Source organism: Sarcophilus harrisii, chromosome 2, assembly GCF_902635505.1.
Source record: "Sarcophilus harrisii chromosome 2, mSarHar1.11, whole genome shotgun sequence".
Taxonomy (NCBI): Eukaryota; Metazoa; Chordata; class Mammalia; order Dasyuromorphia; family Dasyuridae; genus Sarcophilus; species Sarcophilus harrisii.
Genome location: NC_045427.1, coordinates 522,229,082 through 522,246,135, shown reverse-complemented (window position 1 = coordinate 522,246,135; position 17,054 = coordinate 522,229,082). Strand labels below are relative to the sequence as shown.

Sequence of the window (17,054 nt, the reverse complement as noted above, 5' to 3'; positions counted from 1 at the left end):
GGGGAAAAAAAAAAAAAAAAAAAGACATTCAACAAACTTGTAGATTTTCAGGACTTTTTCAACCAAACCTGAACTCAATAGAAAAATTTAACATATAATAGCCAATGCCAAAGATTAATTTCAAGGAACTTAACATGGATAAATTGTTTTTCTATATTTTATGTGGAAATGTATACCATATATTCAATATTGATATCAGCAATCAGGTAGTTTAAAAGACTGGGATAAAGTTGAGCATGATCTGACTCTAAAAGTAAAATTGGGCATATGATAAATAAAATTGTCTCATAAGAATCAAAAATTTATACATCATGAAAACAAACAATTTTCAGGCTATGGGAGAATCTTCTATTTATAAATGATAAAAACTAAAGGATAGGAAAGTAAAATGCTTTGATTAAGATCGTTTAGTTCAGTTAGTAACAAAGCCAAAAATAGAACTTCAAATGTCCTAGTTTCTATAAATATTATTCACAACTAGCATTTGATGTGGACTTTGAGCTTACTCTCTTCCCTTCTGGCTATTATCAGGCATAATCAAGTCCTGGACTATCCTGTTTGTATATAGTAATTTGTAAGAATGGAACTCTCTATCAACCTCCACAGTCTATTTCTCAAATCTCTGGGCATCTTTAAGCAACCTTTGAGATACTGATTAGCCTATCTTTAGACAGATCTGGGACCTGGTCTGCCAGGTGCATTCTAGCTGGCTCCTCCTTGATCTTGATCCCTCCCCCTCTGAGCTACCAAATTCTTCCCTCCTCCCCAATAAACCCCTATTATAGATCTGCTTATGATGAATATTTTTGCAAAGTCCTTTACAGGACTAAGCCTCTTTCTCCCTTATGATGTCTTCCCTTTAATGGCATCTTTCTCTTTATTGTAGCTAACTATGGTGAGTCTGCTAAACTCCTCCATGGATTTAACCTGCCAATCAATGGCATATTCCTTACTTCACAGCATATTCCTTTAATGCAAAATGCCTTTCCTTGATAATAACCCTTTTGCTCTCCCAACTCTATTTCATATTTGCCACCCTTAGTGCCTATTTTTACCCCTTCATTTTGTCTATAACTTCTTCTCCTAAATAAACCTACTTTTTGCAAACAGAATGACCATTGTGAATTTGTCACGTGTTTACTTGGAACTAGGAATTGCTATCCTGATCTCATCATTCAAATAATTTTCTTTTATCAAAGTATTATAAACACAAAGGAAAAAATATTTATCAAAATGAATGCCAAATCATTTGTCATTACCATTTGATTCACTGAAAGCAGATTAACAATCAAAAAAGTTAGAAATGTTTAAATATTCAGCCTGTTTCTTTATATTAAAAATTTTTTTTAAATTAATACGTACCAAAGAACGCCTCATCTGCATTAATATGTTCATAAAGCAATCAAAGGTGATCATTCCTTCCTGGCTTGGCAGTAGTTTGTTTTTCTCCATGGTATGTACAACTGCTGATGCACCCAAAGCCATTTCAATCCACTCAAGAAGGTACCTTAAAGAACCCCGTTGAGCTGCTAAACCAAGCAACAATTCTGAAGCTAATCTACGACCTAAAGTATCTGCTCCAGAATTTGGAATAGTTACTCCCTTAAGAAATGTAGTCACTTGTGATAAACAGTCCAAACCCATAGGTGGAATCTTACTTTCATTTGCTAAAGATAATGGTGGCAAAGAGCTCACAACTTCTATTGCAGTGTGAATGACATCATTACAAAGGCTGAGACCAGGTCCTGAAACAGGCATCATCCAACTCTGCCTGAGTAGTGCAAATAATAAACTCAGTCCAGTTCGAACACCCATTTCTATGAGGGCATCTGTGCTTGATCGGGGCCGTTCACTAACAGAATGGACGTCTGCTGAACCAGAACTACTCTCTGGTGAATGCTGCTGCTGCTTCACTTTACCTTTATCATGATATTTATTAGAAAGTGCATAAAAGACACGTTGAAGTACAAGAAGTCGTTTACGAAGTGCTCCAGCAAATGGGGAATCTGAACATACCATCTTAGCCAAAGCCAACTGACTGGTAAGAAGGGCATCCAAATAGTGATCTTGCTCATCACTTGAAAGAGATTCACGTTCAAAATCAGGCAACTGAGGTCCTTTGAGGCACAAAACCTGCTGAGGCAGAAGCACAACTTCCTTATTACTGACCAGTTTAGAATATAGAACAGAAACTCCTTCTCTTGTAGCAATAGATTCACTGTCTTCTGTGATCCAGGAGCTGTTTAAATGTTCAAGCCATTTGAGCTTCACCGGTGGAACCATCGCTGCCATGGTGGTTAACTATTTTGCCATTAATCCTAAAACAGAAGAAAATGGAAATAATTAAACAAGTAATAAACATGAAATGATTCTGGATTATTAAGAGTATTATATGTTACAATTATAAAATTATAAAGACATACAAATACCAAAATTTTTAGTGTCCATGCTTACTCCCTTCACAGTGGCTGAATCCACTGCAAAATAAAGAGCCAGTGGAAACAACATAAAAGAGTCCAGTTCACTTTAGCAACACTTCCAGAATGGTAGCCATAAATGAGAAAGTCACAGAATTAAAAGGAATTTTTTCTATACCTAAATACTATGAATATAAACGCTCATCAAGTTCTGATGGTAATTTTTTTTCTTAGTGCACATATATCCTCTAGAAAAAAGGACTGGGATGATCAAATCTAACAATGCTTCAGGTTTTAATAAAAGTAGAATAATTCCAAGAGAAAAACTTTAAGAAAGGAAAGGACAAAAGAAAAAATAAATTAAGGTCACTTAAACTTTTGTTTCAAATGCTTAGGAGAAAACAAAGGAATTTCAAAAGAAAACAAATAGGATAGCTTTGAAAGTAACAAAGTGAATTTATTATATATATATATATTTTTTAAAAAATAATCTATTCATAATACAGATTTAGTTTATATATATTATTTTTCTGTTTTAGTCTATATAAGGGAATATCCTTTTTTGATATTTATCAAATTCAAAAGAAAAAAATTTAAATTAAAAAAAAAAAAGATAATGTAACTCTCCTCATAACCCTAAAGTCTGAAATTCACTTCTTTGTTTAAGAAAAGCTGTGCTAAAATTGAGTGCAAATTTGCAGTTGACATATTCCTTTCTCCAAAAAATAATTTGCTTTCTTAGTTATGCTCATTAACTATATTAATCATGTCAAGAAAAAAGTATTTTGATTTGCTGAAGTTGTTTCAATCTGTATTATTATACCTGGATATAAAAGTATTTTTTAAAAGCACCACTCTGTGAGATTCCACAATCACCCTTCTAAAGTGCTAACAGTGTCAATAAATACAACAAAATTAAGTCACTAAGACAATTAAAAAAGCATAAACACAAGTAGTTGATAAATATCAGCCACTTTACATACATTCATTGTACTAAATGATTCTGTAGACTTTAAGAAAATTTCTCTCCAAAAGAAACATTGTCATAAATCAAAGTATAACTGATTCTAAATTCAAAGTTATCTTGAGAAAAAATGCTTTGAATTTTGAGTTAAAAAGATAGAATACTAATGATCTTTAAAAGTTCACCCAGTTGAAATAACAACAAAACAAAACTTTAAAAGGTAAAAAGTGTGAACTTACACAAATTTTATTCAACTGATTACTAATGAAACCATTATGAATTTTAAAAAATATTTTGTTATACAACAGTGTCAACAGCTTTATTAAACAAGAGGAATGCTGGAAATATTGTATACCGCATCCATGTTTCCATGAAAGGAAGGTACCAGGTCCTCAGCAACCAAGTATTTATTCCAGTATTCACAGCTACCTATCTACTACTCACTTAATGGAATGGGAGTAAAATGGGATGTCACTGATATATAACAAATGCCTTAAATCAAACCTTGGAAAGTATTATATACTAGCACATATAGATAGCATGCATTCATGCTAACACATTTAATAGCTTTATTATTAGCTTAACTAACAATATTCCCAGGATGAATTTTATTTAAAACTACTTAGGAAGACTCACTTTAATTCATTTTTTCCACCAAAAGTCCATTATTGGTATGTTTACCATCATGGGGTCAGAGAAGCAAGATGATGTGAACTTTCAGCTTACTCTCCTCCTTTGTCACAGAGAAGTCTGTCTGGCTATTTATCAGGCATAACTAAGTCCCACACTATCTCACTTGTGTAAGTAAGTATGAGGATGCAGCTCTTTAATCAACTTCCATTGGCTATCCCTCAAACTTCTGGCATTCTTAAACAATTTTTGAGATGCTGATTACTATCTTTATGCATTCTATCTGGCTCCTCCTTGATCCCTCTGAACTACCAAATTCTTCCCTGAGAATCCTCCCTCTGCTCCTTTGGGAAACTCCTAAAGCTGTATTTCCCCAATAAAGATCTGCTCATGATGAAGATCTTTACTGAGTCCTTTTCAGGACTTGGTCCACTATGAGGTAGTCTATTTTCCCCTTCCCTTAACCCCTCAAGAGCATCTTCCCTTTAATGGCATCTTTCTCCTTACTATAGCCAACTCTGCTCAGTCTGCTAAACACCTCTAAGTATCTAACCTGCCAGTCGATGGTGTACTCCTACCTCATGGCATATTCCCTTAATGGATTTCTCCAAATGCCTTTCCTTGGTAACCTTATTGTCCTCCCAATTTTATTTCATATTTGTCACTTCTGGTGCCTATTTTACCTCTTTATTTTGTCTGTAATTGTATTTGTCTGTATTGTGTTTGTCTGTAACCTCGTCTCCAAAATAAACCTACCTTTTGGCAAAGAGAATGGTCATTGTGAACTTGTTACATGTTTATTTTGAATGAGAAATAACTACCCTGACTTCATCATAAGGCACATGTGATGAATTCACAAGAAGTGTCCCTTTGCCAAAAGATGCCTTTATTTAGGAGAAGAGGTTACAGACAAAATGAAGAGATAAAATAGTCATCGGGAGGGGTAATATGTAATAGATTCAGGAGAATAATATATTTGAGTTGTAAAGAATATTATAAAAATAGCATAATAGAAATTTGGCTATATTTCAATCAACCTGAAAAAATCAGAGATTTCAAAGGAGTGCCATTTTATTTATGTGAAAAGAATTTCACAGGCTCTCATAAGAGTCATAAATGAGTTAAGGGGAAGAACCAGGGAGGAGTTTGGTAGCTCAGAGGGAGGGATTCAAGGAGGAGCCAGGTAGAATCCACTTAGATGACAAGGTCCCTAATCTGTCTAAAATATGATATTCAAGATTCAAAGGTTGCTTAAAGATGCTCAGAGGTGGAAGAGACAATGGACACTGATAAAGAGTTCCATCCTAAGGGATTACCTAAGGGTAAACTGGTTTTAAAATTCACATCAAGTATAGCATTAACATAGGTTTAAGAAAGCAACAAGGAGCATTTTTTAAGCATCTATTTTATGTCAGGGACTAAGGTAAGCCCTGGTGATACAATGGGGGGGAAAAAACCACAAATCAGACTCTGCCCTCCAGAAACAGGTGGAGACAATAGGCAAAGGAGGGAGGGAGGAGATTAAGAGAGATAGAAAGAAATTGGAGAAAATCTCAGAAGAAAGGCATGGGCATTACGAGGTACAATTAGCAGAAACTTGAAAGAAATCAGGGAAACAGAAGGGAGAATAGGGGAAACACAGAATTCCAAGCATAAAGGGTAGCCAGTGAAAATGTACTGCACATTTGGAACTATGCTCAAAAAGCTATCAAACTGTGCAAACTGTGCATAACCCAGCAGTGTTACTACTGGGCTTATATCCCAAAGAGATTTTTAAAAAGGAAAAGGGACCTGTATGTGCAAGAATATTTGTGGCAGCCCTCTTTGTAGTGGCCAGAAACTGGGAACTGAGTGGATGCCCATCCATTGGAGAATGGATGAATTGTGGTATACGAATATTATGGAATATTATCATTCTGTAAGAAATGACCAACAGGATGATTTCAGAAAGGCCTGGAGAGACTTACATGAACTGATGCTGAGTGAAATGAGCAGGACCAGGAGATCATTATATACTTCAACAACAATATTATATGATGATCAATTCTGATGGATGTGGCCCACTTCAACAATGAGATGAACCAAATCAGTTCCAATAGAGCTACGCCCAGCAAAAGAACTCTGGAAGATGACTATGAATCACTACATAGAATTCCTAATCCCTCTATTTTTGTCCACCTGCATTTTTGATTTCCTTCACAGGCTAATTGTACACTATTTCAAAGTCCAACTCTTTTTAATAGCAAAATAACTGTTTGGTCTCGTAGACATATATTGTATTTAACTTATACTTTTTAACATATTTAACATGTATTGGTCAACCTGCCATCTGGGGGAAGGGGTGAGGGGAAGGAGGGAAAAAGTTGGAACAAAAGGATTTCCAACTGTCAATGCTGAAAAATTGCCTATGCATATATTTGTAAATAAAAATCTATAATTTAAAAAAATGTACTACACTAGGAGTTGAGGTATTTTGCAAGAGGAAGGACAAGGAGGCCATTGACACTGGATTTCATAAAATACAGAGGGGAAATAAGGTTTTACAATGAGTCAATAAGCTAATATGCTATTATAAAAGTGGCTATTTCCTACAGGCCAGGTATTGTGTAAGCGCAAGAAAATTAGAAAGGCAAGAGAAGGCCAGATCATGAAAGAATTTGAAAGTGAAACAGAAGATTTTATGTTCTGTACTTTAACATATATTGGACTACATGCCATGTAGGGAAGGGAAGGGGGGTGGGGTAAAGAGGGAAAAATTTGGCACAGAAGGTTTTGCAAAAGTTAATGTTGAAAAATTACCCATGCAAATGTTTTGTAAATAAAAAGCTTTAATAATTTTTAAAAAAGATGATTTCATGTTCAATCCTACAGGTAATGGGAAATCAGTGAATTTTATTGAAGAGAGAGGTGACATGGGTAAGAACTTCACCTTTGGAAAATAACTCTAGCAGATGAATGGAGTAGAGCAAAAAATTGAGTTTTAGAATTATTAGAAGGTTATTTTAATAGTGCAGGAAAGAAGTGAGGAGAACTTAAACCTGGCTTGATGGCAGTGTCAGAAGAGAGGAGTACTGAAAGAAATAATGATATGGTAAAGTTGCCAGTATAAGATCTTAAGAGAAAGTAAGGAATCTAGCATCTAGACCGAGTGGGTGACTGGAAAGATGAAGGAATTCTTGATACTAAGATGGAATTCAAGTAAGGGAAAGAATTTTTGGGGAAAGGTCATGAGTTCAACTGGCATTTATTAAGTACCAGATACATGTGAGACACTGCTAGCTGTTATGTGCCAGAACTTGAAACAAGGTGCTAAGTCAGTGGAATTGATAAGAGACAATGATTATTTAGCATGGTATTTAACAGTTCTCTACGTCAGTACATGTACTTAGTACTTACTAGAGTTCTACAAGATTCACACCTTTAAGATAGCATACATAAACTAGGAGCCTCAACCAGGAGTCAGTCTGGGAGATTCAGAAGCCAGAGAAGGCAGGCAGAACCAAGACTATAGAAGGCCTTTAAGAACGCTAACCGGGCTGCAGGAAAGGAGACAAGACTTAGAAAGAGACAATAAAAGATTTGGACTTTACTACCTGTCTGCATTTGGTTCAGGAATCACTGAATTGAAACTAAGGCTGTCTCCAGAAACCCCAAGGAAACCCCAACAAGAGAATATTACATTTTATTTTTTTTTTAATTTAATAGCCTTTTATTTACAGGATATATACATGGGTAACTTTACAGCATTAACAATTGCCAAACCTCTTGTTCCAATTTTTCACCTCTTACCCCCCCCACCCCCTCCCCTAAATGGCAGGATGACCAGTAGATGTTAAATATATTAAAATATAACTTAGATACACAATAAGTATACATGACCAAAACATTATTTTGCTGTACAAAAAGAATCAGACTCTGAATTATTGTACAATTAGCTTGTGAAGGAAATCAAAAATGCAGGTGTGCATAAATATAGGGATTGGGAATTCAATGTAATGGTTTTTAGTCATCTCCCAGAGTTCTTTTTCTGGGTATAGCTAGTTCAGTTCATTACTGCTCCATTAGAAATGATTTGGTTGATCTCGTTGCTGAGGATGGCCTGATCCATCAGAACTGGTCATCATCTAGTATTGTTGTTGAAGTATATAATGATCTCCTGGTCCTGCTCATTTCGCTAAGCATCAGTTCGTGTAAGTCTCTCCAGGCCTTTCTGAAATCATCCTGTTGGTCATTTCTTACAGAACAGTAATATTCCATAATTTTCATATACCACAATTTAGAATATTACATTTTAGAGAAGACTATTACAGCTAGGCACTGACAACAGAAATTTTTAAAATTGTCTCTGCTTTCTGGGACAATTATACCACAAAAACAATTAATACAAGGTAATCTGAGAAGAGAAAAAAAGCGTAATTCAAAAAACTAAATGTGAGATCAATCAACCAATAAATATTTATAGATAGCCTTGGTTATTCCTTTTACTTTAAAAAGTTAAATAGAACTAATATTCACAAAGCTAATATGAATTTTAAACAATAGCTGATATAATTAATATTGTCCTGACCTTGTCATTCCTATTAAGAACTAAAAGTTTGCATTTTTCCTCCAAAAAAAAATTTATTACAGTAGCTTAATATAACCAAATGATTTCTTGCTTTGAATTGTAATAATCCAAAAATATAAGTATATTTTTTCTACACCTATGGAAATTTGAACTTTGAAAACTGCATTTGTACAGGTAAATATAAAATGGCTCCCTATAAAGCATGGAAATGGCAGGCAGCATGGTACAATAAAAAGAGCAATGCATTCTGGAATTAGAGGATGACCCACTTTTCAAATCCCAGCTATGCCATTTATTGTCTAAAGGATACCAGGAATAAGTCACTTAACCTCACATGCCTCAGTTTTCTCATTTGTAAAATAAAGGGTATTGGGATCAGATAGCCTACACTTCAAAAGAACCAATTTTAATGTCACCATATGGGCTAAATAAACTTCTTCAGCATATGGCAGCTCCTGTTTTTTTTTTATAGTAACAAAAAAAACTAACTACTTTCCAACATGCTTTCAGCCCTGCTGAACCTAGCCAAAATCATCTTTCCAGGTACATTAAGTATCTGCATAGTAACTTGATCCAATCTGCAAACTAACTTTGCATAATATCTGCATAATATGGTGATTAGACTGGACTAGGAACTGGAGAACAGTTCCACAAATAAGCTCCAACCTACATTTCCAGTTTTAGCACACTACCTTGCCTGACCTCTACAATCCATTACATTCCATCTCCTCTCTTCATTACTTTGTATATACTGTGTCCCTCATACCTGGAATCAACTCTCTCCTTACCCCTCCAAATATCTTCCAAGTTCAAGTATATAAGAGATGTTTCCTGATCTTCCAAAGCTGCTAATACTTCCACTTCCTTCCCCATCCCACTAACCTTTGTATTTATTTTACATATACTTATTTCTCTATGTTATTGCCCCTAATAAAATATGAGGTTCTTTAGGTCCATTTCTGTCTTTGTATCCCCAGAGACAAGGCAAGTTAAGAGACACTTAGGAAATGTTAACTGACAGATCAGCTCTGTAACTAATTTAGTGCTTGACTCTGGAAAATGAACATATATTCTGTTGTCAATTTCCTCATTTGTAAAATAAGTGAAATCAATGATCCCTAAGGATTCCTTTCCACTCTAATTCTTGATAATACAAAATTAATGACAGTGCCTGAATTCTCTTCTGAAAGAAAGGAGGAATATTTGAATTTGCTGCTGCATTTTATTAAAGCAATGGCTCTAATTTAGCTTTACTGGGAAATATTTCACATTTGTTTATTGGTTCCACAAATAACTTTAGAACCAAATATCAACAAAAACTTAATCTATTAAAACATCTTTGATTCAGTTTACCATCTAGATATTGTAGTAGCTGGCAAAAGTTTTCAAAACTGGACCTAATTCCTAAAATACTAAATGAACTTCCATCAAACTTGATGTGTTAAGATATGTAATGGTGTATCCACTCAAAAAGTAGTAGTTTTTATAAACCCAAGCCAACACCAAATTAAACATTACTTTTAGCAAATTTTCAACAATCATTAATTAATTAATCAATCAACATTATCAAATATCTGACATGTAGAAAGTAAATACATCAACACATACAAACCTTCAAAAATGTAAGAGTTATTGTATAATCCTGGGCAATCTGCTTCTTTGAGTTTCAGGGTCATCATCCAAAAAATACTATTTCTAAGACACTCCCCTCCCCATTATAAAATCTAATATTCTTTAAAGTGTTTACATCTTCCTATGTCAAACTGTACAGATAGATACTCCTGATCTCAACTACCTCAGCCACTCACAAGTCTGGACTAGGAGTAAAAGAGAATAGAACAGGGGATGTCAAAAAAAGTTGTGAAATACAGAAGAGAGGAGTAGAAGATCAAAAGAAATAGCCTCTTATTTTCCCAGCAAAGTGTGGTGTCTCCCTCAGATATAAGAGAGAGAGAAAGAGAACAGACTAGTAGGCTTGGAAGAGAGATGATATGGGATAGTCACTAGTGGGGAGCAAGGTGGATCCTATCCCTGCCAGAGTTCTGCCTATCCAGTGATTTTGTAAAATAACCTCATTTCACCCTCCCTGCCATCCTTTTAAGCTATCATCCTATGACACTCCATCCTCATCCAAATTCCAGAAAGGGGGGTGGGGGGGAGAGGAGAGGAAGAAGACAGAAGGAACTGTCTATACTCTGCTTTCGCTTACTTTTCTCTCACTTCAGTTCTCCACCTTTTGTAATCTAGCTTCCGACTTCATCATGCAACTGAAACTGCATTCTCCAGCGTTACCAATGATCTTTTAATTGCCAAATCTGATAGATCTTTTCTCAGTCTTCATGACTCTTAACCTCTCTGCACCATTTGATACTTATGAGTGCCTTCTCTTCTTGAATATTCTTCTCTCTCTCTCTCTCTCTCTCTCTCTCTCTCTCTCTCTCTCTCTCTCTCTCTCCATGCTCCTAAAGGGTGTGTTCCCCAAGGCTCTATCCTGTCTTCCCTTCTCTCTCACTGTGACTCCTATTAACATCTTTGAATGATCATCTTTATTCAATGACTCCCTATATCTAGCCTTTGTCTCTCTCCTGAGTTATAGTTTCATCTATTAAACATTTCGAAATGGATCTTCTTGAAATATCTCAAGTTCAACGGATCTAAAACAAAATTGATTGTTTTCCCTTAAACCTACTGCTCTTTGAATCTACGTAATTTCTTGTCAAGGGAGATACCAGTCTTCCAACCACTCAATTTACCACCTAAGTCAACCTTGATGGTTTGTTCTCCTTCAATACACATATCTTATCAGTTGCCAAATATAGTAAATTCTTCCTCTTCAATATTTCTATCAATCATGACCTCTCTCCAGTTCCCTTCAAAAGTCAACTATTCTAAGTTTAAACTCTCATTACCTGATCACCTTGACTCAGGCCTCTCCCCTTTTCCTTATCCATTCCACATAAAGCTGCCAAAATGATCTTCTTAAAGCATAGGTCTGTCCATATCAATGCCTTAATCGTTAAATTCCAATGGCTTCCCAATAAACTGGGAAAACATTTTTACAGTCAAAAGTTCTGATAAAAGCCTCATTTCCAAAGTATACAGAGAATTGACTCTAATTTATAAGAAATCAAGCCATTCTCCAATTGATAAATGGTCAAAGAATATGAACAGACAATTTTCAGATGAAGAAATTGAATATATTTCTAGTCATATGAAAAGGTGCTCCAAATCATTATTGCTCAGAGAAATGCAAATTAAGACAACTCTGAGATACCACTACACACCTGTCAGACTGGCTAGAATGACAGGAAAAGATAATGATGAATTTTGGAAGGGAAATGGGAAAACTGGAACACTGATACATTGTTGGTGGAATTGTGAAGGGAGCCAACCATTGTGGAGAGTGATTTGGTACTATTCCCAAAGGGTTATACCCTTTGATCCAGCAGTGTTTCTATTGGGCCTATACCCAAAGAGATCTTAAAGAAGGGAAAGGGACCTGTATGTGCAAAAATGTTTGGGGCAGTCCTTTTTGTAGTGGCCACAAACTGGAAACTCAACAGATGCCCATCAATTTGAGAATGGCTGAATAAATTGTGGCATATGAATGTTATAGAATATTATTATTCTGTAAGAAATGACCAGCAGGATGATTTCAGAAAGGCTTGAAAAGACTTACATAAAATGATGCTAAGTGAAATAAGCAGAACCAGGAGATCATTTATATAACTCAACAACAATACTATATGATGATCAATTCTGATAGACATGGCTCTCTTCAACAAGGAGATGATCCAAATCAGTTCCAAATGTTCAGTAATGAAGAGAACCAGCTACGCCCAGAGAAAGGACTATGGGAAATAAGTGTGGACCACAACATAACATTTCCACTCCTTCTGTTATTGTCTGCTTGAATTTTTATTTTCCTTCTCAAGTTATTTTTACCTTCTTTCTAAATCCAATTTTTCTTGTGCAGCAAGATAACTATATAATTATGTATACATATGGTATATTTAACATATATTTGAACATATTTAACATGTACTGGGTCAACCTGCCATCTAGGGGAGGGGGTGGAGGAAAGGAGGAGAAAAGTTGGACCAGGTTTTGCAAGGGTCAATGTTGAAAAATTACCCATGCATATGCTTTGTAAATAAAAAGCTATAATAATAATAATAAAATTTTCAATGACTTCCTATTACACCTCCTGCTCACCTAACTTTCTTGCCACTTCTCACATATATTTTATCTCTCATCTTCCTTGATTTTGCACACATTGTCCCCTAATGACTGGAACTTAGTCCTCCCCTCCTCTTCTCTAATCCCTTAGAATACACCTTGGCACCTTCAAAGTTCATCTCAAGTACTAATTCTTCCATGAGATCTTTCTGATTCACTCACCTGCCAATGTTTTCTCTCAGAAGTTACCTTATGCTTATTTTGTATATATATTTATATTATATGTGATTATTACATATATACATTAAATTGATATTAAATATGGTATATTATATATAATGATAACAACTAGCATCTCTTCTATGTCATTTGGGGATTTGCAAATTATTTGATCCTCACAACAACCTTGAGTAAAGTAGTTATCTCCATTTTACAGATGAGGAAATTGGGGGCTAAGAGAGAAAATGACTTGCTCAGGACAACACATAAGAGTAAAAGGCTTGATTCAAGACTCAAGCCTTCCTAATTTCAAGTCTGACACCTGTGTGTACACAATGTCTAAATCTTAAAAGCAAGAGCCATTTCATTTTTTGCTGTAGCCATCACCAGAACCCTGACATCTGACACATAACAAGCACTTAAACAATGCCTGTTGTTTCATGGATTAACACCTCATCACTAAATATAAAAAAGTTCTCGTCTTTCTATGCGATAACAAAACAAACAGCACAGCACAACAAAACTTTAGTTAGACCTAACCACAATGTTAAGCTAGATAGATACTGTATGCCTTCCCTTTCACTACTCCTAAAAATAGTAATCTCCTATTCCATTTTCTATTCAGATTGTATTCCTAGAACAGCCACTAACTTTTCAACAAAGAGGAAAAAGTAAGTAAAGGGAGACATCAGATGAAATTCAAATTTACAAAGAAAGATTAAACACAAAGTCTGAAGAAGACATTCATAAAACTCTACAGGGAAAAAGCAGTTATGGGGAGGGGAGGAAAAGCCGATAATAGCAAGAAGGTAAGAATCACAAAACAAATTGCCTGACACTGAAAGGGGCTCAAAAGGAGGGAAAAAGGAAAAGGAAATATCTAGAATATAAGGGATTTCTTTAAATTGCCTCTTAGATAACTGGGATTGACTTAACATACCAGGTATAGTATATGAATGTAATATGCATACAAATGTTATTATAAATTATAAATTAAGTCATTATAATTTATAATTATACATTAAGAAACTGACAATTTCAGAGAATCTTATGTAATATGAGCTGAAAGGATAAAGTGACCAGCAGGACATTCTATGCAAAGATAGCAACATCATAAAGAAAATTAAAATAAGTAACATAAAATGAAATTTCATATGGAACTCTCTATTCTCTATCATGTATGTGAAGATATTAAGTTTTAAATGTTTTTAAAAATAAGTGATTTAGGCATGTTTCCTACAACAACAAAAAGTCATTTCCCGTCTGCTAAAAACATAGTTAATTTCAATGTTTTTGTTTTTTTCTGATAATTATAATGATAATTAGATAGATGAAAATATGTGCAATCCTTGCTTTTTACTTGAAATATAATAATACAAATATATGTAAAACTAAAGCATAGGCATTCACTCAAAAAGTCAAAGGCAGAAAGAAACACCTAAGTTCAAGCAAATAATTAACATAGAAAATTGATATCTTAATTGAAATGGCTTTCTGAATGGTCTTCCTGTTTCAAGTTTCTCCATACCCAAATCATTGCTAAATCTTGTCATTTCTTCTTATTCTCAATTCACAAGCAGTGATAATATAAGGAAAAAACAAGTTTCCAGAAAACTTGATGAAACATCAAATTAAGAAAAGTCATTGTAAGGTTCTTTAAGGATGAAAATGAAAAGAGAACAAGCAGACACAAAATGGATCATATCTACAATGATATTTTTAAGAGTCTTTCACCATCAAGGGCAATGAAACCATTAAATTCAGATTTTCTTTCTTTCCTTTTTTTTTTTTTTCCTGAGGCAATTGGGGTTAAGTGACTTGCCCAGGTTCACACAGCTAGACAGTGTTAAGTCTCTGAGATCAAATTTGAACTCAGGTCCTCCTGACTTCAGGGCTGGTGCTCTACCCACTGTGCCACCTAAGCTGCCGCTACATTCAGCTTTTTAAAATAAAGTTTTCATTGATATGTTCTGTTTCTACATCACCCAAATTTCATCTTGTATGCCTCGCCCTTTCCTTCTGAGAACTACACCTTATATTTTATTTTTTCTTTTGTTGGTCTGTCCCTCCTAGCACTCTCTTGCCCAATGAGCATATTTAAAAATAAAGCAAGCCCTCAATACATAGATGCTCAGTAAAGCAAAACAAATTCCCATATTGCCCTTGTCTAAAAGTATATCTCACAGTGCATTTTAAATTCATCACTAACAATAGTGTAGTGATATATTTCATCTTCATTCTTTTGGACTTACAGCTTTCCAGTGTTGCTCAGTTTTAAAGTCTTTCAAAGTTGTTTTTCTTGTAAGGATTACTATCTTGTAACTTTGCACCAGTTTCAAAAGAAGTCTTCCCAGTCTCCTCTGAAACTGCCCATAATCTTCTTTGGCACAAAAATATTTCATTAAATTCATAAAATACAACTTCTAATCATTTCTTTAGTTTCCAACTTTTTTGCTACTACAAAAACAACTGTCATAAATATTTTGTACATATTGGTTCTTCTTCCTTTGATCTCTACAAGGTATGCTAAACAAGTCACTTAACTTCTCTTTTATTATTCTCATCATAATTAAAAGGGAGGTAATAATAGTACTGACCTCTCAAGGTGGTTTGTTACTTCCCAATTTTTTCATGAATCTTGAGATTCCTGGCCCTTTTGTTCCTCCCTATCAATTGCCAATTTTTTTTCTAGCTCATAAAATATCATTTTGAGTATTTGGTATTGCAATGAATCAAGTAAATTAATTTAGGTAATATTGTAATTTTTAATATAGTAGCTTGACCTAAAGATGAACATTTGTGTACATTTGTATTTTTTGCAAAGGGCTTTATACAATTTTGTACAATTTATGGATGAATAGTGCTAATAGCCAGCATTTACATACACTTTAAGGTTTGCAAAACACATTACAAATACCTTTATCATCTCAACAAACCTGGGAAGTTGGTGTTATTATTATCCTTCTTTTACTTTTGAGAAAAATTAAGTATAAGTGACTTGCCAAGGGTCACATATGGATTCTAATATCAATTACTCACATGCTTAGAAAGGAAGAATGTTATAATAGAATTTAACAGGAAGTGGACAAAAATCAGCTGAATTGCCAGGGGGAAAATACAAAGTTATTTTAATGACCAGAGCTTCTCTCCCAAGCAAAGGGCCATCTTTTAAATATTTTCTTCAAGTATTATGGATCACCCAAAAGAAAAGAGAAACGTTTTGGGCTTGGCAGGAAACAACACATTACAAAAAAGGAATTACAAATGAAAAAATATAAAAATGACATCAAGGAAATGGATGAGGCAAAGGAAATAAATCTGGGTGGGATGTCATGTGCCAATATTAATTGAAAAACAATAAACAAGTCACATGTTGCTATGGTAGATTGTCTATGTAAATGAATAGAGAAAGGCATCTAATGCAACTGGGTAAACTGCAGAAATTTGGCACTTTTTTTAAATGAAATATTTTTGTGCCAAAGAACTCATGAACATTGAATATGAATAACAGGATAAGCAGCTATGGATGAGTTATGATCTACAGCCTTGGAATAAAGAATTGCAGTGATGAGATAAAAGATTAGTTTGAGGTATTTGACACAAGGCTTCAATTTAAGTAATAATAACCCTTCATTACAAAACCACAAACTAGAGCCTCTTCAGAGAGTATATTGATGTTTTCTTGTGATCATTGTCTTTGCTATGATATGTACATACCTGCAAATTTTTTCTTTTTCTTTCTTTGTGACATCATCTGCCCTTAAATTGCATCACATCATTTCTAAGTATATTCTTATTCTAGATGGAGGGAAGGGGATTTAATAATTGTTTCTCTAAACCAAAATAACTATGTCCTTTAAAGCAAAACAAATATAAACAAGATATAATAAGCCAAAATAGCAACCATATATGTTTTTATTTTGTTTTCTTGGGTGGTAAGAGTGGAGCAATTTCCATTTAAGCTTTCTACACAAATGTACAGCATACACAGCCTGAAATATAGGATCAGAGAGGAATTGGATAGAATTGAACAGTGAGGACCCTTAAAAGGCTTTCCAATCCTTCAAACAAAATCAAA

The 17,054-nt window shown here is 34.5% G+C and overlaps 2 protein-coding genes across 10 annotated transcripts in view; one reads left to right on the top strand and one right to left on the bottom strand.

Moving 5' to 3' along the window:
- Positions 1-17,054, bottom strand: part of HERC1 (HECT and RLD domain containing E3 ubiquitin protein ligase family member 1) — a 189,782-nt gene that overhangs the window by 165,105 nt on the left and 7,623 nt on the right. For all 9 annotated transcript variants that reach the window (XM_023497786.2, XM_031955414.1, XM_031955415.1 and 6 more), the window contains exon 2: positions 1,363-2,318. In XM_023497786.2, the coding sequence (XP_023353554.1) occupies positions 1,363-2,292 (930 nt within the window). In that variant the 5' untranslated portion in view covers positions 2,293-2,318. The remainder of the gene's footprint in view (positions 1-1,362; positions 2,319-17,054) is intronic.
- Positions 9,079-17,054, top strand: part of LOC116421025 (collagen alpha-1(III) chain-like) — a 53,233-nt gene continuing 45,257 nt past the window's right edge. The window contains exon 1 of the mRNA XM_031949348.1: positions 9,079-9,121. Within this exon, the coding sequence (XP_031805208.1) occupies positions 9,079-9,121 (43 nt within the window). The remainder of the gene's footprint in view (positions 9,122-17,054) is intronic.